At 36.5% G+C, this 23,482-nt stretch overlaps 1 protein-coding gene across 1 annotated transcript; it reads right to left on the bottom strand.

Annotated features, from left to right (window-relative positions):
- Positions 1–4,812: 4,812 nt before the first annotated feature.
- Positions 4,813–20,706, bottom strand: INTS12 (integrator complex subunit 12). Its single transcript, XM_006881116.1, has 6 exons — positions 20,548–20,706; positions 15,702–15,857; positions 12,945–13,132; positions 11,163–11,322; positions 9,679–9,822; positions 4,813–5,502 (listed from the first exon to the last, which is right to left on the bottom strand). Exons 1-6 carry the CDS (start codon positions 20,701–20,703, stop codon positions 4,918–4,920), a joined length of 1,389 nt encoding a protein of 462 aa, XP_006881178.1. The 5' UTR covers positions 20,704–20,706; the 3' UTR covers positions 4,813–4,917.
- Between the last annotated feature and the right edge of the window lie 2,776 nt (positions 20,707–23,482).

Raw genomic sequence — 23,482 nt, 5'->3', positions numbered from 1 at the left:
AGAACAAAAATTTTCATTTCAAAGGCCAACATACCAAACTGTAGAAAGCATTGTTGTTGTTATTGTTTACCATCAAGTCAGAACCCAACCATTGCTGACCCTCGGGTGGGTTTTCCAAGGCAGTTTATCATTGTTGAGAGTTGGCATCACTTTTCAATAATAGATACGTTCTGTCTTATCTCACTTTATATCTTTATAAAGGAGGAAATCCTCCCACAGGGCTGCTGGCGAATTTGAACTGCAAGCCTTTGGAATTGCAGTGCAGCTTCTTACTGCTAAACCTCCAGAGCTCCCTGTATAAATCATTGTTGTTGAGTACCACTGACCAGTGGGTTTTCAGAGGCTGTTAATTGCACAGGAGGAGGTTTTCCCCTCATTCTTCCTCAGAGCAGCTTGGTGGATTCAAAGAGTGCTTTAGGGATTACAATTCAGCTTCTTACCACGAGGCCATCAGAGCTCTGCAGAAAGCATTACTGCTTTAGTTTCTCATAGGCTGAGTTTATATTAACTTTATAGTTGTGAGCTAAATTTGTGTTAGGTCATTTGGACCAAAATATGCAGTTGCACTGCCTACCCAAAGGCATGCGGTTGGAATCTAGCAGTTACTCTGTGGAAGAAAGATGGGCAAACTCCTTCCATGTGATATGATGCCTCTAACATGCTCTAGAGGGTAAGCTCCTAAATATTTGTATATATGAGTCAGTTCTGATTCAAGCATGCACAACTTCCCCTCCCCCACTTTTGGCCTTCTTGATCTTCTCTAATGAAAGAAATGCTGAGATGATGCAGGCCAATCTAGAGTTTCAACTACAGATGTTTTGCAAAACAAAGTATTATCTATCATCTATCTATAGTTATCTATCTATGTCTATTATCTATCTCTATCTATCTATCTATCTATCTATCTATCTATCTATCTATCTATCTATCTATCTATTATCTATCTTCTATCTTTGATCATCTACCATCTATCGTTATTATTATCTAGATAATCTATCTCTATCTTTTTATCATCTATCTATAGTTTTGTCATTGTTGTGTATACCATAAAGTCTGAACCAATTCAAAGCTGACCCTCCAGAGGGTTTTCAGAGAAAGTTAATTGCACCGGCATCCTTCTCCCATGGAGCAGTTGGTGGTCTCAAAGGTGTCTTCAGGATTGCAGCACAGCTTCTTGCCACTAGGCCATGATATATAGATATAGATATAGATATATAGATAGATAGATACAGATATAGATATATATAGATATAAAAGATATAAAATATAGATATAAGAGATATAAAATACAGATATAAAATATAGATATAAAATATATGTATATACATAAAATTACAGGATTATCTTGACCCTGAATTCTAATAATAACAAAAAGAACTCAGTTCCATTATTAAAATAGTGCTTTCCTTTAGAAAGGAACAAGCTCAGTTTAAATAACTTTATCTCTCCAAAGACAATTCATCAATGAATTAATTGTAGGATGTTAGAAAAATAAAGGAACTAATGGAGCTAATTGAGAGTAGAGGCTTGTAGAGTAAAGATTTAGTAACTTTGCTTCCCATAGATCAAGGTTGGTGAAACAAGGCTAATCAGGCTTGTGATTGTGAGAATTTGTTGGACCTCTAGTATCTGGATGAAATGAGGTGTTCTTGAATCAAAAAGTACTTTTTGTAAGGGCTAATATATGCAAAACAGAGTTTCAAGAATATTTCACAGCTCTTCATGATCTTGGCATTTTCTGTATAATACACTCTGGACTGTAACACCAGATCCCCTCACTCTAAGGAAAGAGTACTGAAAAAATGTTTGCACAATAGACAACTTTGGAAGCTAGTGCCTTCTGGAGCAATTTGTAAGTTACAGAGCCCTGTTTTTCTCTTCCTTGGAGACATACACTGCAAATCGATCCTAATGATTAATCTTTCTGAAGAGGAAGGTGGGGATTAGCAGCCTAAACAAGATTAATCTCCTAATTTTGCAGTTCCTTCTCTGTGATGCAGGCCCACTGCAGCTGCAGATTAACAGCTGGCTTTTGCATTGGGCACCGTGTCCTCAGAAATAAGTACTACATTTTTGTTGCAATTTTCTTAATTTTGCTGAGTTATAAACTATTTCTTTGATTGAGTGAACTTCATGTATTGTATCATATATACATATATGTAGGGCGCTCTGGTGGCTTAGTGGCAAGAAGCTGCGCTGCAATCCTGAAGGCACGCAGTTTGAGGCCACCAGCTGCTTCATGGAGAAGGCTGGGCAATCTCCTCCCCCGTGATTAACTGCCACTGAAAACCTGCTTGTCGGTTCTGACTCTAGAGGTACACAACAATACACATATATGTTTAAAGAATGCATATAAATACATGTATTTGAACATGTAAAACTGTATTAGGCTAATTTATTAGCTTGCAAGTAAAGCAACAAAGTTCTTTCACATTTTATGATTTAACAACGCATAAACACATAATTCAAATCAACCTTAAGAACCATTGCATAGGAGCTGCTTTTATTTTACATAAAATTAGAGCTCTGGTGGTGTGGCCCATACTGTGCTGTACTGCTCACCTAAAGACAGTGTCTCTGGCAACCCAAATCCACAATCATTCTGAAGGAGTAAACGGATAATCTCTTCTCATGTGATTGTTATTGTTGTGTGCTGACCAAGAGCTGTCCATCTAGTCAGTGGGTTTTGCTTTGGAAATCCAATGGAAGGTCAGTTATGAGTAGCTTCTGACTCCATGGCAGTAAGAGAGAGGGGGAAAAATCGGGCAAAATGCTCTATCATGTTCCAAGTAGTGCAATAAAAGTCTTTGCTTCAAAGGGAGATGCTATTGTGTAAATTAAAAAAAAAAATTTCCATCCATTAAGACTCTTGGGAATGGAGTTGTGTGTCAGCAGAGTGAATAAAAATTTATTGCTTACTTAGTATATACTACATATTTATGCTGCACTCACATATGAAAAAAATGGGCAATGTGAGAAAAAGGATGTATTTAATTAAGAAAATTAAAATTTATCTAGAAGCTGTGCAGCAATCCCGTAGGCATGTGGTTCAAATATAGCTGATCTGCTCACAAGGATGGACAATCTCCTCTCATGCGACTAACTGCTTCTGACAACCCACCAGAGGGCTAGCTACAGGTCAGTTCCAACTATATGGTACACAACAAGAAGCAGCTTTCCTAATATTTAACATTTTGCCTGTGCTTCATTGACTATGCAAAGTTATTTGACCATGTGGATCACAACAAACTGTGGTTGACTCTTAGAAGAATGGGAATCCCAGAACATTTGATTGTGCCTATGCAAAACCTATACTTGGACCAAAAAATGGTCAGAACAGAGTGAGACACTGCATGATCCAAAATTGGGAAGGGTGTATGCCAGGTTTGTAGTCTCCATACCTTTTCAATTTATATGCAGAACAGATAATCAAGGGTACTGGGCTATATGAGGAGAAATATGGCATCAGGATTGGAGGAAGATTTATCAACAACTTGCATTATGCAGATGACACAACCTGGCTTGCTGAAACTGAGGAGGACCTGAAGTGCTTGCTGCGGAAGATCAAGGACTGCAGCCTTGAATACGGATTGAAGCCCAACACCAAGAAAACAAAGATTCTCACCACTGGGCCAATTGGCAGCATCATGATAAATGGTGAAGAGATTGTTAAGTTTTAGTTTGCTTGGCTCCACAATCAATACTCTTGACACCAGCAGCCAGGAAATCAAAAGATGAATTACACTGGCAAAGTTGGATGTCAGGGATCTCTCCAGAGTATTGAAGTGCAATGATGTCAGTCTGGAGACGAAGGTGCACTTGATTCGGGCTATAGTCTTTGTAATTGCTTGCTATGTGTCAGAGAGATGGACAACAACAAGGGATGATGGAAAGAGAATTGATGCCTTTGAGCTGTGGTGCTGAAGAAGAGTGTTGATACTATGAACTGCTAGGAGAACAGACAGGTTAGTCCTGGAAAAGGTGAAACCAGACAGCTCCTTGGATGCAAGACCTGTGAAGCTTTGTCTGACATACTCTGGACATGTTACATGGAGGGACTGGTCCTTGGAGAAGGGTATCATGCTTGGGAGAGTGGAGGGACAGCACAGGAGAGGAAGTCCCTCGATGAGATGGATTGATTGTCACTGGGGAAATTGGGGTAGGTGTGTTAGAGACAGTAAGATTGGCACAGGATAGAGCAGGGGTTAGGGCTCTTGTACACAGGGTCGCTATGAGTAGCAAGTGACTTGACAGCACATACAACATGGTAAAAAAAAAAAAAAACAATAAAAATTTGATTATGAAGATTTTTATTATTAAAAAAACCCAGGAACTCATGCAGTATTTTAACAGGTGTGTGATGAAGGAATAAATATAAAATACAAGAATATGAAACATCAATTATGAGAAATTTAAGAATAAAGAAAATGTTGGGTGGTGAAGGGAGACTACTTAACTAGGGTGAGGGAGAAATCAACTGAAGTGAAGCTGGAGACGGACAATGAATACTCAGAATTCACTGAGAGGGAATCTAAAACTCAACAATGGACCATTCCTTCCACCTTGTACTTTATTCAGGAGGATCAAATCTTGGGGCTTTGCAGAAGAATAGATTATTTTTCTTTTCTAAATTTGCTTATTTATCAATCTTTCGAATCTTAGGAATTTTCATTAAGAATGGGGCATTCTAATAATTGTTTTCACGAACTATGAAAATGTTAACAAAAATAGTAAGATATAAAAGAAAAAGAATTTTCAAGTTTCACTAATTACATTTACTATTTTAAAGTAAAAACAAACCACAAAAATTTCATTATTAAGATTTTTATTCAATTATAATCTTTAGAGTTTTTTCCTAATAAGATATTAATCTTTTTTAGGTGGAAGGAAACATGAGGTAAAACCTACTTGGCCACATTACTTCTTGAGCTTCTTTTGGGCTGCTTTCTTCTTGACTGTCTGGAATCGCTTCATAGCATTGAGCTGGGATTCTTGTGAAGTTGGACCTTTAAGGGATGCCGAAGAAGAGCTGCTAGACTCTGAAGTGCTTTTACTGGTGGTATTTCCACTGGGCCCTGATGTTCCACTATTCCCATTAGCACTCACTTGCCTACTGCTTCCTGGAACTAAACTACTTGGACTAGGAAGACCCACTTTGCTAACATTGTCACACCTAACTGAGCGACTAAGGCCTGTTTTACCTAAGGTTAGAGGTGGAAGTGGTTTCAAAGGTACAGTAGGTGTGGAGCTGTTACTGGAAGCTATTTTGGAAGCTATTCCACTTTTGGATGACGTTGCCAGACCAGTCAAACCCACAGGCTTCTGGTTAGTTGATGAGGTAGTAGGTTTCCCACTATTGTTTTGTGTTGTTGAACTCAATTTCGCTGTTGATGGACCAGCAGAGGAGATCTTGGCTGCAAAAGCTGCCCATCCAGTTAGGCCACTAGTTACTGAAGAGGAAACACCGGTATTAGAAGAATTCCCTGAAATAACTGTGGATGCCTTAAAAAAAGAAAAAAGAGAAATATATTTCAGTAGAGCCAACATAATCAATACCTACACAAAGCTTTTACATACATATTAATCTTGAGGTGATTTGGACCATGGTCTTTTCAACCACTAGCTATGCATCTTACAGCTGGACAATGAATAATGACAGAAGAAGTGATGCCTTTGAGCCATGGTGTTGAAGAGAGTGCTGAATATCCAAAGGACAGCTAAAAGAAAAAAACAGATATGTCTTGCAGAAAGTCCAGCCAGACTGCTCCTTGGAGGCAAAGAAGACAAAGCTTCATGTCACATACTTTGGGCATGTTTCTAGGAGAGGCAAGATGGAGGGTCAGAGAAGGAGAGGAAGACCCTTAAACCAGATGACTGACACAGTGACTCCTCCACACGGCTCACGGATGTCAGAAATGATGAGGATAGCATAGGACAGGAGAGGGATCAGATCTATTGTTCATAGTCCCTGTGAGTTGTATTCGATTGGACAGGACCTAACAACAACAATAATCTTTATCTTTTTATACCACATAATAATTTAAAAATTTGTATCATACTACCAAAATTATGTATGTTCCTATGAAACTGATGGAAAGGAAAAACTATGTCTTTGTGTGTATTAAACAAAAGTGATCCATAATAAGTGAAGAGGGCCATTTCCAAAGCAGAAATTTTGGATGCCATACTCTTGTTCAGAAAATTTCAAAAGAGAAATATATGACATTCATATTTAGGAACTGCTTTTGGATTCCATTATGGAGCATATTAGAAAGTCAGATTTAATTTGCTGTAGCTTGTTTTTAATCTAAAAAAGTATTATTTGGTTCAGTTAGATATCTGATTCTTTAAACACTGCTGTTAAGGACTAATAGATCATTCTAAAAAATTGAATTCAGTCTTAGTAGACAAAAATGTTTACACCCAGGATTTGCAAGAGGAAACACCACAGATGAAATGTTTTTCCATAATTATTTTTTCATGATGTGTATGAGAAAGAAAACAGCTGTATACAAATTCTAAACCAAATATTTTTTTAAAGCGTTCTAAATTTTGAACAGCGATAGCACTGCAAAATATAAAACCATGGACAAATCAAATACTGATGTATGTAAAAAAAAAATTCTGAGATTTTTATTTTCACACTTGTTCATGTTTCCATGGAAACTATGACGAGATATCCTTGTTTCTATATATAGGATTTTACCTGCTGCTTCACAGAATGCACAGTGTCAATTTAGGTGGGTTAATTCCCAGTTTAGAAATGATTAACACTTCACTGTCCCAGTTAACTGCATTGGCTAATCAGGAGCTCAAGTTACCAATACCATAATACAAATTGGTGTTAATCACATCAGAATTTTCTATGAAAATGACAGTTTCCTAATACATACAAAATACCCAAAAATACCCTTTGTTTAAAAGAATTAAGAATGTATTTTCTCTTTGATATTCTTTCTACTTTGGTATTTTTAAGAAGATTCACAGAAGGGGTGTAGTCATCTATAGGTAAACAATAGCTTGACAATTTCAAAAAAAGGTTGTCATCACACTTAAGATGTATTTACTCACGTATGAGAACTAAACTCTGAAAAAGTTGATAAAATCTTTCTAATTCCACTAAGCTTCCAATACTGTTTGCATGAAAACATGTTTAAATAATGTAAAAAGAAAACGGAATTTGAGTGTTCTGAGAGCTTTATTTTATAAGAGGAGCAAACTAGCAGTATAGATATTTGTTCACTTTTTAGGACTTTTTTTACAAGTACCATCATTCGACAACTACACCCCATAAACTTATCCAGAGGAGCAAGCATTTGACATAAAACATAAATTCCTAGAAGAACACAGAAAGGTACCAAGAGAAAAAGTCAAGAAAGTTGGAGGACACAGGTGCAGTAAACTTTTAATTTTCAGTTATGAAAGAGCAAATTTTTTTTCTTTTCTATCAAACATAAAACTCTACCATATGGCTAAATGATCTCTCAACAAACTTCATGAACAAAAACCAATCTGAAGTAATTAAAAAGACCAACATTTAAGAAGTACGAACAAGAAAGCAAGTTTGGCATTTTGCTTTAATGGTTTATTTTTGTCTGGCATTGCTTTTCAATAGGACGACAGATGGTTTATAACACTATCAAGACACATAAAAGGGAAATAGCACAAACAATGGAGACCGAGTCCTTTCTTACTATTTCAGTGAAAAAATGTACTTCTCAACTATAAATAAATTCTTAACTATTACCCCAGCTAGAAAATTATTCACGTCTTATATATGAATGGGAACAAAATTTTTCCCAGTAAAAGTATATTTCCTATAAGCAACCACCACCAGCAGCAGCAGCAAACCTTCTATCAAAACAAAAGAAATAAAGGTTTTAAATTATTTGTCATAAAGTGATTTTAAATTGGATTTTCTGAAAATACACTTTAATAGTAACTAGTAGCAAAATTTACCTAAAAGTGATTAGATGTAGAATGAAAAACTTTGATTACTATCAAAGAATTCCGTCTAATGGAATCCCTTCAATATCAAGCCATCACTTGTTGTTGTGCATCACTCAGTCAGAACTAACCCATAGCTGATCCTCTGTCAGGTTTTCAGAGACAATACTTTGCACAGGAGGAGACTGTCCATCTTTCTCTTGTGGAGCAGTTAGTGGACTTGAACCACATACCATTATACTGGCAGCACAATTCCTTACCACTAAGCCACCAGAGTTCCCTGTTAAAAGTATAAGAATCATTAAATTTTAAAAGTATCCACAACTAAAATGATCACAGCTATTCTCAGAGTATTTTATATTCATATTCTTTATCATTGTACCTGGTTCTTGAGCAAGGTGTGTTGAGCATTTTTTGGGGGGGGGGGCGGTTATAGAATTTAAGGAGCTCTGGTGATGTAGTGTGTAACCTGCTGAACTGCTAACCAAATGGTCAGTAGTTGGAATCCACCAACTGCTCTGAAGAAGAAGGACAGGCAGTCTCCTCCAATGAATTACAGCCTCAGAAACATGATACTATGAGTCAGCAACATGATAGCAGTGGGTATAAAAATTTGGGGAATTTTTTAATTTCACCTATAACTCTTTGCTTAAAATTGTAATGTATAAACTCAGCAGAAGTATCCCATTTGATAAAAAAAGATTAGAAAAAGATTCTATTTCATGATATCAACACATTGGTATATTAATAATAATGTAGTATGATTTAAAGGATGTAAACCAAGGAATAAAAGAGCTAATATTCTTATTAGATAATATGGTGTCTTGGTATAAAGAGGTAAGCATGTGTAAAGCATGATAAGAAAGGAATAAGTACGACAAAACAAGGCAACATGTTTAGTACTTAGCAAGCTGGGAAAAAACCTTACAAGGCCAGTGAGCATTAGTAGTATGAGGAACAAGAATGTTCAAGAAGAATTCAGAATTTAAACCGAATTCTTAATTAGAGATATAAGGTCCCTATGTGGTGCAAACAACTTGTATTTCAAAGACTGTAATTCTGAGAGATTGTAGTTCAAAGGAAAGGGGAAAGATCTGCTGTGAAAAACAATGTACATGAACTTTATAAGTATAAAATAAAAAAAATTTTTTTTAAAAGAGGGAAAAAATTATTTAAAAAATCCAACAGGTCTGCTTCTGAAAGCTCACAGCCCTGAAAACTCTATGAAGCAAGTCTACCTTGTGCACGCAGAGTTGCTATACCACAGAATCAACTTGATAGCAACTACCAACTAATCTAAAGGTTAGAAGTTTGGACCTACCCAGTGATACTAAGGAGGAAAAATCTAGCAATCTACTCTTGTTAAGATTACAGCAGAGAAGATCCTATGTGGTAGTTCTACACAGTAACACTTAGGGTTGCTATGAGTCAGGATGGACTAGAAAGCAGTAGGCTTGACACAAGAATGATAAAAGAAAGAACGAATGATATTAGAATGCTGTCTCAGAACTCAGAGACTGTTCCTTTTCTTGATAAAAAGAGATACAGGAAGTTAGAGATCAAAAAATCCTGTAAAAGGTTCTCCTTCTATGTCATGATAATGGAAAGGCAGTCTTAACTTCCAGCATAAAGTCATTTAGTATAGAAAACACCTGATTACATTTTTTAATCAAGAAATTTTAGCAAAAATAGTTAAGATGCAAATGTAGGTACAGATAGGAGGTACTATACCTTGACTTCTGACCTCTTGAATGCCAGAAATGTGGTCTCTTGTTTTAGTTTCGTTTCTGGTTTCTTAACCAATGGATCTTTGGCAGCTGGAACGACAGAAACTGTGGGGGCTGGTTTCTGTGCTGGCTTCTGAGTTTTTTGAGCCTAAAGAAATCAGTGTCATACATTAGATATAGTTCCTAACTGAATGCACTAGAAACTAAAAATTGTGGATGGGACATTTAAATTGAGTTGAACACAAAAAATATTGTAATGAAACCCAAAGTAGATTCCTGAATAAATTATTTTCATCATCATTGTATTAATGGTTTTATCAATTTCACTAATTTCTAAATGCAAAGATGTTAAGCTTTTAGGGCTGGATAAACAGAAATTAACGTTAACATGATAAAATTATTTCAAAACCAAACAAATCACACAGTACAGACAGGATTTAATCTGTTCATAGGATTGCATGAGTCATATCAGACTTGACAGTACCGAAAATAACATACATACATACATATATATATGTATGTGTGTATATATATGTATATATATGTGTGTATATATATATGAGTGTGTGTGTGTGTGTGTGTGTGTGTGTGTGTGTGTGTGTGTGTGTGTAATCAATTTGTTTTCTTCATCTTAGATTGATTGGTCAAAGAATTCAGAGCTCTCACCTTGTGCTCCAGGTATAAATACAACTGAAGGTAAGTTAAAAGGTAGTTTAGCAAAGGCCATAAGGTCAGTGGAAACTCACCAGGCCCTTCAGGGGGAAAGGCAAGTAAGCTTCCACAAAGTTATGGCCTGGGACACCCCAAAGGGTGGATACTATGAGTCAGGATTGACTCAACGACAATGGATTATATACAAAATGGGGAGAAACAGGCAAACTGGAATAAAACAAGCATGATAAACGTTGGACTATTTTTTATTTTTTAGGTTTTCCAAAGTGCAGAACTAGGCACATTGAGAACTAGATAAACTAAATACTACTCAGATAAAGTTTATAAACACACATCTCAATGTCATCAAAGAAGAGCTCGACTGAATTCATGATTCTTTTACAAACATTTCTTTCAGCCAACAACTGACTTTTTTTGTCTCATGTTTCTTACTACCAGGGAGCTTTGGTAGCCTAGCTGACAGGGTGCTGTGCTGCTAACTCCAAGGCAGAGCCTCTCTGGCAGTTAGCTCGAATTCATCAGCTGCTCCACAGAGAAAAGGCACGCAGTCTTCTACTAGTGGTTTACAGCACCTGGAAACCCAACTGAAGATCGGTTATGAATCAGTTCTGACTTGACAGCAAGAAGTTCAAGGTATCTTCCAAGTATATAGTAGTTGTTGTTTGCTGTCAAGTCAGAACCACAGCTGAACCTCCAGCTGGTTTTATAGTATCTTAAGTGTTCAAATTTTTGTTTTAGAAAAATTTCGTATTTTACAAAATATGTCAACAAAAAAGCTAAACACATTTTGAAGTAGAAAAAGATTATGATTCCTACCATTCTTTTCATTTGTCTGGTACACCGTGCACAACACCACACCAGGCGAGGGTCCTTCACTTCCTTATCTGTCACTTGGGGTTTGTGGCAATCCTGGTGGTAGAGATTATGGCACTCTTGACATTCTACTAGTTGATTACCAGATGCCACTGTCATTTGCCTAAGAAATATATATTAGTAAACTTACTTTTTTGAATATAACAATTTGAAACTCTACATTGGTTGATTTAGTTTTAAAGATGGAAAAGAAATCTCTAAAATAAAGCCCCAGAAAAATCAAAGACCAAAATATCAAATCCCTACATGCAGTCTGAACAAGCACTTTATATCTTTTAAAGTCCATTCTCAACCATCAGTAAATATGTAGGTTATCTTAATAAAATTTGGCTACATTACCTTCATAATTTCATTTGGCATTTTAATTTTTTAAAAATTTTTTTCCAGAAAAGTAGTAGATTTTGACTAGCTCTCCAATAGATCCATAGCCTTTGCCTTTCATCTCTATTAAATTTGTTTATGATAATTACCTACCTATGTGCTTCTCCTATCTTCTTCATTAAAGTATAAATTAACTAAGGGTTAGAACTAGATCTAATTACACACACTGCCAAGTCCATTACTGTGCTAACAGATAATGATCAATAAATGTTTGATCACTGAACATAAGCAGTCATTACGTATATCAAAGGTAGGGATTCCTCTATCAAGTAATTATCACAGCTGTAGGTAACTAAGTTTTTCTGATGCAGAGTTACAGTCACCAGTTTTATATCATTATTTTACTACTTATTATTTATAAAGTTATATCCTTAATATTAGATAAAGGCTGAAATCAATGACACTCTCGCATATGACTTCATCCAGAAAGCAGTGTAACTCAAAATCTATAAGGTCCATAAAAGCTTATAGTTATTTACTCAGTCTTAAGATTCTAGAATTAACATTATTATGAAGAAAACAGACTAAAGATGGTAAATTTTTTGGGTTGTGTTGAGCATAAAAATCATTAATAAAAACTTAATCTTTGGTTTCCAGAAGATTAAAATCTAGTTATATCTGATTTTTGAAACACATCTTTAAAAAATAGACTTATAAGTACTATTTAATTAGCATCCATGTTTCTACCAACACTCAGAATAACCTACATGACCCATAATCCATTTATTCCATTATTCTTGGGAAAAAATGTCATGGTGTTTCAGGCAATGACAGTGTTAACAACAAATCAGGAAATAAAAAAAACACAGATTTCTAAAAAAGAAAGAAGATAATAATGGTAGTGTACTGAATAGATTCTTTCTTACTAAGTAAAGCAATAATAATTTCCTCTGCAGAACTCAAGAATTCATAAAGTGTTACTGCAACAGCTCTGGTGGCTTAGTGACAAGGAGATATTCTGCCAACCCAAAGACCCATGGTTCAAATCCACCAGCTGCTCTGTAGAAGAAAAAAAAGCAACTTGCTCCCATGTGATTTAATTTATTACCTCTGAAAACCCACGGAGAGTCAGCTATCAATTGGTTCCGACTTTATTATATAACAACAGCTTAAAGAAATCATAGAAAGAAGAAAAAAAAAACCCCAAAAAACCTTGACATTTAAAAACATTTAGCTACTATAGGGAAAAGTCACAAGGTATAATCTACCTAGCTTCTCAATACTGGCCATATGTTCATTAACAGTCTGATTAAAGAGTTAGGTTGATACATTTTTTATTTCTCAAGTTTATGTTGCTTTGTTTGCTCTGTAAAAAGAAAATAATTATGGCAAGGTACAACTTACCTGCATACAACACAGGCCAATCCCATCTCCATGGCAAAATCATCAGCACTAGTCTCCTCAAAGCTAGAAAGGTCAGCCATAGCTAAATCTTTGCTCGTTTGGACAGTAATAGGAGAAGAATGCGTTTCTGGTTTCTGCAGTCTTGGTTTTTTTGGTGCATCAACTCCTTCATTTATGTCAGATTTTATCTATAAAAAGTACCAACCAGAAAATAATCATGACATTACATTGCAAAATAAAATTTATGTCACTGAGAGATGGATAAAATGATCAGAGTGAAGTATCAATTTTAGAGGTATTTTCACAAAAAAGGACATATAGGCACATTAAAGATCTGGAGGTGGTTTATAAATAATTGATAATTGGTAAAAGAAACACATAATGTGGAAATAAATAAAGCAGAGTAGCATGCATCTGTTTTTCTCTTTGTACTCTTACCCCTTAAAAAATTCTGGGAGTTCAATGACTTTACTTATCCTTGCCTTCTGCCTTTTAGTTTTCCTGTTGTAGTTGTTGTTAAGTGCCAACATGCTGTAGGCAACTCACAGCGACCCTATGAACGAAAGACCTGGACACTTGTGTAACTTTCATCCTTTCTCCAGGTTCATAGTGTTTCCAGAGGCAAGCTATTTTGGAAGTGGATGCCACTCCTGTTTCCAAGCTTGCTTCAGCCGGGAAGCACCACCAAACGCTGTCTACCATGGGTAACTGTTACCACATTTGACACATCAGTGTCACAGTGTTTAGCTTCACAGAGTTACCTCTGTACAGCAAGTGGATACACAGGGCTATACAACACAAGTTTTAAAATAGAAAATCACAGTACTAATAAAGCCTTTAAAAAATTAGAAAATAGTTTTAGTTGTTAACTACTAATATTTGAAATAGAGTAGTAGGGGTCCAAATGGTAACATGCTTGGCAATAACTAAAAGGTTAGAGAGGTGTTAAGTCCATCCAGAGGTGTCTCAGAAGAAAGCCCTCGTGATTTACTATTTAAAACCAGTCACTAAAAACCCTCCAGGACACAGTTCTACACCGATCACACTGAGCTGTTATGAATCAGAATCAACTCAATGGCAATTGATGGCACTATCTAAAATATATTGTAAAGAGGTAAATAATGAGTGATCAGTCATCTAGACTTTTAACACACTGCCATACTTACGTCAGTACTCTGGCTCAAGGAAATGTGGACATCTGTCAGACTGGCAAATGCTCAGATGCACAGAATTTAGAAACTTTTTGTGCAAGATTTGAGTGAAAGTTTACTAAGCAAAATAATTTTTCATATATCCATGTGTATTTTGTTCTATAATGTGAGTTTTAATACCTAAAATATAATTTCATTTTCTCCACTTTGTCCCTGCAATTTTTATTTCCATTAATCTTTCAATGTTTCCTTGTATCTTCACTTTCTTTAATTATATTGTGCTGGCCTTCCATTACACGGAATATAGAATTCTTACAATGAGTTGGGGAGGACATAAATTTAGTAAATATCCTTTAGATAGTGCCTGGCAATAAATAATATAAATTTCAGATCTGTATAGCCTTAATAATATGCATAGGTATATGACCTAGAGAAAATATTAAAAAAGATATGTGTGTAAAAAGATATGAGTAAAGTAGTTCATTGAAACTATAGAGTAAATAGAGAAATCATTTAATTGCTCATTAATAGAAAAACAGATAAACTGATTTACTTATAGAATGAATATTAAATATAGGGGGAAAATCTAGATCCACATGTACCAATATAGATAAATATTAAAGCACAACGTTCTGTAGAGAAAAGGAAAGTTTCCAGAGGATAAATACAGAATGGCACAATTAATATAAACACATAAAAAACAATATAATATAGTTTATGAAAACATTAAAAATAATAAAGATATGAAAACATTTTTGAAAGCAGGAGTGACTAAAGGATTTAGAAGAGTTAATTCATTTTTTAACTAAAATTTTAATTACCAACTATGTAGAGAAACCATCAATATTTGAGAAATATCTACTCATTCCATTCCTGTAAATGCCATTCTTCAACAAATTTCAGGTGTAGTTATTTACATTTCTACTCTCTTCTTCTCAACAATGTTCCAGTTAGAATATTTCAGTTATTAAATTATACTTAAACTACTACAACCCATAGGGCCCAATATCTGACAATGATTTAGATCAATGGGAAAAAAAAAAATATGCTCCTTAAAAGACTGAATTCAAAGATATCAATTCTTCTTCAGTCTTTTAAGAAATATATTGTATTACGTGAACTGTCAAAACAACAAATAAATCTGTCTTGGGAAAAAATGCAACCAGGGTGCTCCATAAAGGTAAAGATGCTGAGATTTTTTTGTCTAATGTACTTTGGGCATGTTATTAGGAGCACATGGAAAATGTGATCATGGATGCAAAAGAGAGGAAGATCCTTGAAGAGAAGTAGTAACACAGTGACTACAACAATAGGCTTAAACATAGTGGAAAGACAGTGAGAGGACAGTGCAGGATGGTAAAGGTTTCAATATGTTGAACACAGATTCACTCTGAGAGCGGACTTGAAAACACCTAACAAAAACAACAACAATAAATTTTACTCATTTTTCAAAAAAGTAAAAATCGACAGCACTCAAAATAAATGTACTGAGTGATTACCACACTCACTAACATATCCAAAAAAAAGGAAGCACAAAGCATTGCTTATACTCATCAATCAAATTACTTTACCAGTTATTTTGATTAGATTAAGAGAAAACGCTTACTTTATCAGCAGGTCTCTTTTCAGCTTCTTTCTTTACTTTTTCTGTTGTGAGGACCTTGCCATTATTATTATTACCAGAAGGAAGACTAGAAGAAGTTTTGGGCTCTTGCTTAATGGAAATAGTTTTTGTGCTTGAAATTTTGGGTGGCTCAATATCCTAAAAAGTAAAATAAAAATTAGATATTGAGATTATGTAATGCATCACAAAAAAGGTCATAAATAGGTAAATAACTTCCAGTTAAAAATGTAGATATCATATTACTACCAATGTAACAGGGAGCTCTGGTGGTCTAGTGGCAAGAAATTGAGCTGCAATCCTGAAGGCATGAGGTTGAAATCCAGGCTCCATGGGAGGAGGATGGGCAATCTTCTCCTGTGCAATTAACTGCCTCTGAAAACCGACCGAAGGGTCAGCAATGGGTCAGTTCCAACTCAATGGCACACAACAACCACTATCATGTTTTTTCTTTAAATGCAACGTCATGTTTTTCACTTCAAAGAGTTTCTTTGAAGTTTAAAAAATACATAAGCTACTGGACCAATTGGCAACATCAGGATTGAGATTGTCAACAACTTTAGTCGGCTTGGCTCCATGGTCAACACTCTTGGCACCAGTAGCCAGGATATCAAAAAACGTATTGCGATGGGAAAGTCAGCTGTTAGGAACCTCTTCAGGGTACTGAAGAGCAATGGTGTCATTCTGGAGACTGAGGTGCATCTGATACAGGCCATGGTCTTTGCTATCACTTGTTACGCATCAGAGAGTTGGACAGTGACTAAGGAGGATAGGAGAACTGATGCCTTTGAGCTGTGGTGCTGGAGAAGAGTACTGAGGGTACCACGGACTGCTAGGAAAACAGATTCATCCTGGAAAGGGTTAACCGGGGTGGTTCCTTGGAGGCAAGGATTCTGAGGCTTCATCTGACATACTTTGGACATGTTGTAAGGAGGGACTGGTCCTTGGAGAAGGACATCATGCTTGGTAGGGTGGAAGGAAAGTGCAGGAGTGGAAGGCCCTCTATGAGGTGGATTGATTCAGAGACTGGGGTGATTGGGATGGGTGCACCAGAGACAGAGTAATTGGCACAGGACAGAGCAGAGTTTAGGGCTGTTGTACATAGGGTCACTATGAGTCGCAAGCAATTTGACAGCACATAACACCACCACCACAACCAATTTAAAGTATACAATTAGGTAAACCTTGACATGTGTATATAATTGTTAAGAGTTCTGGTACTACTGAGGCTACGGCATTTGGCTGCTAAGCGGAAGATGAGCAGTTCAAATGTACTAGTTGTTCCATGGGAGAAAGATGAGGCAGGCAGATAATGAAAGGCAATGATGATTACAACTTTAGACAATCTTATGAGGAGGTTCATCTGTGTCCTTCGGCGTTGCTATGAGTCAGAATCAACCTGATGGCAGAGTTTATTTGGTTATTCACTTGTTAAACTGTCACTATAATCAAGATCACAAGCATATTCATCAACCCTCAAGGTTCTTGCGGCTCTCTGCAATTACTTATAGGTGTAATATATGTTAGAAGAACAACTCCCTCACCCTCTAGTAACTAATGATCTGCTTTCTTGGCTTAGCCTGCATTTTCTAAGCATTAATATAAATAAAGTCATATAGTATTTACTCTTTTTTTGTGTGTTTGGCTTCTTTTACTCTACCTAGTTTGTTTTCAGTTTTAGCCACGTTGTTGGGTATACTAAAAGTTCATTTCTCTTTTGCACAGAGTATTGCAATAAATATGTTGTTGTTATGTGCCGTTGAGTCGTTGTGACTCATAGTGTCCCTATGTCAATAGTCCTAAACCTTTGCCAGTATTATTGTCTCCGACACACCTATCGCTATTACCTCAGTGACAGAATCAATCCATCTCATCGAGGGTCTTCCTTTCCTGAGCTGTCCCTCCACCCTGCCAAGCATGACATCCCTCTCCAAGGACTGATCTGGCCTTGCAACATGTCCAAAGTATGTCAGATGGAGCTTCAGAATCCTTGCTTCCAAGGAGAAGCCTGACTTCACCCTCTCCAGGGTGAACTTGTTTGTTCTAGCAGTCTATGGTATATTCAAAACTTTTCCAGCACCAAAGCTCATAGGCATCAATTCTCCTTCTATCATCCCTAGTCATTGTCTAGCTCTCTGATGTATAGCAAGTAATTGCAAAGACCATGGCATGTACCAGGCACACCTTAGTCTCCAGACTGACATCATTGCTCCTCAGTATCTTGGAGAGGTCTCTGACAGCAGATTTTCTCAATGCAATTTGTCTTTTAATTTCCTGGCTGCTCGTACCAAGGCGTTGACTGTAGAGCCAAGCAAACTGAAGCTGTCAATGATCTCAATCTCTTCATCATCCATCATGATGCTGCCAATTGGCCCAGTGATGAGAATCTTTGTTTATCTAGTCACTGTTGGACAGTTATGTTTTTTGCAGTTTACTGCAAATACTAATAAAGCAGTCATGAACACTTGTATATTCATATATACTTTGTATCTCTGTATCTTTATATATACTTTGTATCTTTATATAGATATATTCTTCCATTTTTCTTGAATAAATATTTAGACATAGAATGCTTTGATCATATAGAAAATGCTTGTCTTTTTAACAAATTATACAATGGCTGTGTCATTTTACATTTCCTTCAGGAAAATGAGAGATGATCAGCTTCTTCATATTCTCATAAACTCTTAGTACTGTCCATATTTTTAATTTTAGATATTTTTAATAGTTTTTCCTGAGGGAAAAAAATCCAGTTATGTCTTGGAGAAAGTGCCACCAGAGTGTCCTTTAGAGGCAGATAGTGAAGCTTCATTTTACATATTTTGAACACGTTGTTAGGAAAGGTATTCCTTAGAAAGGAACATCATGGTAGAAGATGGATGAGGGAGGAGGAACCCTTCAATGAGATGTACTGATACAGTGTCTAATGCAATAGACTCAAATGTGTTCAGGATGCTAAGGTTGATGCAAAAATGGGTCAGAGTTCAGATGTGCTGTTCACAGGTCTGCTAGGAACCATACTTAGCAGCACTTAACAACAACAGTTTCACAGGATTCTCTGGGTGATACAAATGGTTAATAGTCTCAGCTATTAAGTAACTGGCAGTTTGAATCCAGCCAGATGCACCTTGGAAGAAAGTCATGGCAAACTACTACTGAAAATAAAACCACTATCAAAACCAAACAGTCATTGAAAGCTCTTGGGAGCACACAGTTCTACTTTGACATAGAGTCATTATGAGTCAAAACTGCTTCTAGGCAACTAATTTTATTTTTTTAATGACATTTTTCAAGTAATTTGCTGTATATCTATCTATCTATCTATCTATCTATATCTTACATGAAATGCCTGTGAATCTTTTTCCCCATTTTTTAAAAAAAATGAGGCTGAATATTTTAAGTGCAAGAATTCTTTATAGATTCTGTATAAAAGTTCTGTATAAGATACAAAACTTGCAACTATTCTTCCTAATTTTTCTTCCTAAGTTGTCATTTCATTCTGTTCTATTTTTAAATACTATAGTTTTGATTACATAAACTTGTCATCTTTTTTTAACAGTATCAACAGTTTATGTATAAGGTGGATCTTTGGAATAATTTTCCCAAAAAAAGAGTATTCTTCCACTATTCTAAGTAAAACAAGAATAGCAAAGTGTAGTCCAGTTTTTTCCCTTGTGATCATACATAAACCAAAGAGACATTTCCAACTCATGACAAACCCTGGTGTTACAGAACAGAATTAATCCATATGGTTTTGTGGGCTGTAACTTTTACAGAAGGAGACTGCCAGGCCTTTCTTCCTACACATCAATGAGTGGTTCCACTGAGTGTACAAAATAACATGGGAATGATACACATAATCTTCAGAAAAGTAGTTAACTTTGAGGCAGAAGAGAAGGCAAATGGATGATAAATAAGCTATGAGCCTATCTGTATCAACAGTTCATTTGTATTGAGTGTTTTAGACAAATTGTTGCTGTTGAGTTGATTCCGATACAGAGCAGAACAGAACTTCTTCCACAGGGTCACTATGATTGTAAATCTTTCTGGAAACAGATTGCCACATGGTTCTCCTGTACAGTGGCTGGTGGGCTCGAACTGCGGACTTTATGGTTGGCAGTTGAATGCTTAATCACTATTCCATAAAGGCTCTCATGATACCATGCAAGAATGAAATAGTTGCAACAGAGACCAACTGGCCCACAAAATTGAAATACTATCTGGTTCTTGATGGAACATATGCTTGACCATTAGTGGTACCTTAAGAAAATGTCAGAGAAAATGTTGATATAGCTTATTTTACCCCTAAATCTCAAAGAGAGTTACCATAAATAAATTATAGATAAGTTAAGCAGCTCTTTAACAAAAAATTAGATCACAAAGAACTGGAAAATAAAATAAGTCTTAATTATGTATGTTCCTATACACATTCACTAGTTTGTTGTCATATGCCATCAAGTTAGAACTGACGAATGGCTGACCCTTCAGAGGGTTTTCAAAGGCAGTAAATCACACAGGAGGAGACTGCTTATCTTCTTCTGCAGACCATCTGGTGGATTCAAACTGTGTGCCTCTCAGTTGACAAAGCAGCTCTTTACCACCAGTCTAATAGATTAGTCAACCATCAACTATTAGGGCAGACTGTTTATTACCCTTCCCCCAGCTAACTTTCTAAGTAGTATGAGACTTCCATGAAAACAAATGAAAGACTCTAACGTCTTCATGCCACAAGGAAAGTGTGTATCAGCAAAGAGATTGTGTTGAAATGGTGTAAAATTTACCACTACAAACATTCACAAAACTCCTTTAAGCTTTCTCTTCATGTAGGTACCTTTGGAGATGGACGGTAACTGCAATCAATGCCCCGAGCCAAAGAGTCGTCAAGTAGAGCTTTCAGTTTTTCAGCAGAATCCTTACTCTTCGAATGTAAGAAGCCAAGAGCTTGCAAAAAAATGGGATCAAGTTCCAAATTCATGGTAGCAGCCATTGCGAACACCTGCAGGGTGTAGAACAAAGAGGCGATTTAAACACAATGCTCAATTATCTGTCTAAGCTACACTGAGTTTTTAAACATTTATAATAGCCAAGATCACATGCCCAGCCCTACACTGAAAAGATACAAAAAGTTATTACAGATAATAGTATATTTCCTCCTTATTCCTGTCTGATACTCTGCAGTTCTTTCCCACTCCCTGGAACAACAACTGTTTGGATCAAATTTACTGTAAATGTTTATGAAAATTAATAAAATATAATTATAGAAAAAATAATAATAAAAAGGAAAAAAATTTACTATTTAAAAATGTCTTCTCTCGATTATTCTTTTCATAACAGAAGCAAGCATTTATTGTATGAGTGTGAGAGGGAGGGATGGAAAGGCAGTAGTTACAGGATGCATTCAGTGCATTGCATTTTGAGCTACAGACCACTGCTGCAGCACTTAACGAAACATATGTTTTAAACTTCTCCCCACCTCCCCTCCTCACTAGTACTTGAATCTGATTTTAAACGTCTCAGAAAACATACTAACGGCAGTCTTATTTGATCATATTTAGAGTGTGGTATCGCATGCATTAACTGGTTTTAAAAAACTAGGCCTCTGAGGGATGGTGCCTCATCTATTAAAAAGTTTATATATCTCATTGGGCCTATGACAATGTTTTTTGTCCCAAGGAGCTTAAAAAATAGTTGAGACAGATGAAGATATACATCAAAGGCTTATGAAATTCTGAAATAATTAAAAAGTTTTGTTTTTAATTAATACCAATGCTATCATAAGGTTCTACTTCTGGTTGTCACTTTTCCAAACGCCTCTCCAGGCAAGGAATTATTAAAATAAGAATGTATTCTTTGTGTTCAATCCTTTGATCAATATACCAGGATTTGAAATCCATCTTCTATCCTCGAGGTTATTATTATAATAATGCAACACACTTGCTCTGTTACAGTTGAGATCTGTTCAGCAATTCCACTGTAATCTCCCATTTTCAGGGGTTTATAAAGCCATTAAAACTTTTTATAGGTTGGATCTTGGTATGTGAAAGCTCAACTTGAAAATAGATTTGTTTGCTCCTTTCTCTACTAATCTATTGACAAGCTTGACAGGAAACGAAACACAACACAATACAACACAACACACACTGCCCTCTCTCTCTCTCTCTCTCTGTCCTCCCTCCCTTTTAAGTTTCAGGGAGGGTATTAGATATACGATTGACTCAAATCAATCAAGTTCTATGAAATACTTACTGAAGCATTATTTGAATAACCCATGAAAAGGAGTTAAAAGGCTAGTATTAGGGGTGAAAAATCTCCTTAAACAGTTGTATTAGTAAAGGTTTTAAAAAAATCTGAACAGCAACCTGTCATTTTAAAAGATTGTTGTTGTTACGTGCCACCGATTTGCTTACTATTCATAGCGACCCTATGTACAAGATTACTGGGTACGTCATGTATGTATATGATAGAATTCATTGGCATTAGAGTCAACTCGGAGCTGACCCTCCAATGGTTTTTTCCAGAGGCTATAAATGATAACAGAGAGAGAGCTATGTTGACCTAACGGACAGAAAGTTATGCTACCAAGCCCAAGGTGGGTGATTTTAATTTGCAACCTTCAGGCCTGGTTTAAATTGTTTTTTTGTTGAACGTTCTTCTGCGTGGGATAGCACTGGTCTGTGCATTGCTGTACAGAGGTAATTTGTGGTTGCTGTGATGCTAAACACTGTGACATTGATGTGTCAAATGTGATAATGGTTACCTGTGGTAGACAGTGTTTGGTGGAGCTCCACCATTAAAACAAGCCTGGAAGCAGGAGTGGCATCCACTTCTAAAATGGCCTGCCTCCATAAACTCTGTGAACAGTGCTCAGGCCTTTCATTCATAGGGTCGCTATGAGTCGTCTACAACTCGAATACACTTAACAACAACAACATAAATCATATAGGAGGAGAATGTCCATCTTTTCCCTCAGAGACACTGGTAGAAACACCAGAGAGGCACAGCTTTGGGTTTGCAGCACAATCCCCTATGGTCTACATTTACCTATAAACATGATGTTATTGCTGTTTGTGCAATCAAGTTGGAACTGACTCACAGCTGATCCTCCACAGGCTCTAACTGACATGGGAAGAGAGTGCCAGTATGTCTCCTAAGAAGAAGCTGGTGGATTTGAACCAATGGCTTTAAGTAGCAGCACAACTCCTTATCCAGTAGGCCACTAGAGTTCCCTAATACAAAGACAGATGCAGAAAAGTGATAGCTGACCAACATGCATGTTCTGAGAAGAAAACAGCTCCTCAATAAAATGTCCATCATTAAGAGGAAAGGTAAGGCCGCCAAGCTCCAGATCCTTTACAGATGTAACTTATACTAAGGGGGATAGCAGTTCACTTAATCAGATGAATTATTTTATGAAATGTTGTTGTTGTTATGTGCGTCGAGTCGCCTGCGACTCATAGCGACCCTTTGTACAACAGCCCTAAACTCCGCTCTGTCCTGTGCCAATTGCACTGTCTCTGACACTTCCATCCCAATTATCCCAGTCACTGAATCAATCTACCTCATAGAGGCCCTTCCTCTCCTGCGCTGTCCCTCCAACCTCCCAAGCATGATGTCCCTCTCTAAGGACCGGTCTCTCCTCACAACATGTCCAAAGTAAGTTAGACGGAGCCTCAGAATCCTTGCCTCCAAGGACCCACCTGGTTTAACCCTTTCCAGGACAAATCTGTTTGTTTTCCTAGCAGTCCATGGTATTCTCAATACTCTTC

Source organism: Elephantulus edwardii, unplaced genomic scaffold (assembly GCF_000299155.1).
Source record: "Elephantulus edwardii isolate Elephantulus edwardi_28Jun2011 unplaced genomic scaffold, EleEdw1.0 scaffold00012, whole genome shotgun sequence".
Classification (NCBI taxonomy): Eukaryota; Metazoa; Chordata; class Mammalia; order Macroscelidea; family Macroscelididae; genus Elephantulus; species Elephantulus edwardii.
This window is presented reverse-complemented; position numbering and strand designations above follow the sequence as displayed.

Coding starts and splice junctions, on each gene's coding strand:
- INTS12 (XM_006881116.1), bottom strand. CDS start 20,703: ATGGCTGCTACCATGAATTTGGAACTTGATCCCATTTTTTTGCAAGCT. Junction 13,133..15,701: donor AAAAGAGACCTGCTGATAAA/GTAAGCGTTTTC, acceptor TACTTTTTATAG/ATAAAATCTGACATAAATGA. Junction 5,503..9,678: donor TCAAGAGGTCAGAAGTCAAG/GTATAGTACCTC, acceptor TCTTTTTTTAAG/GCATCCACAGTTATTTCAGG.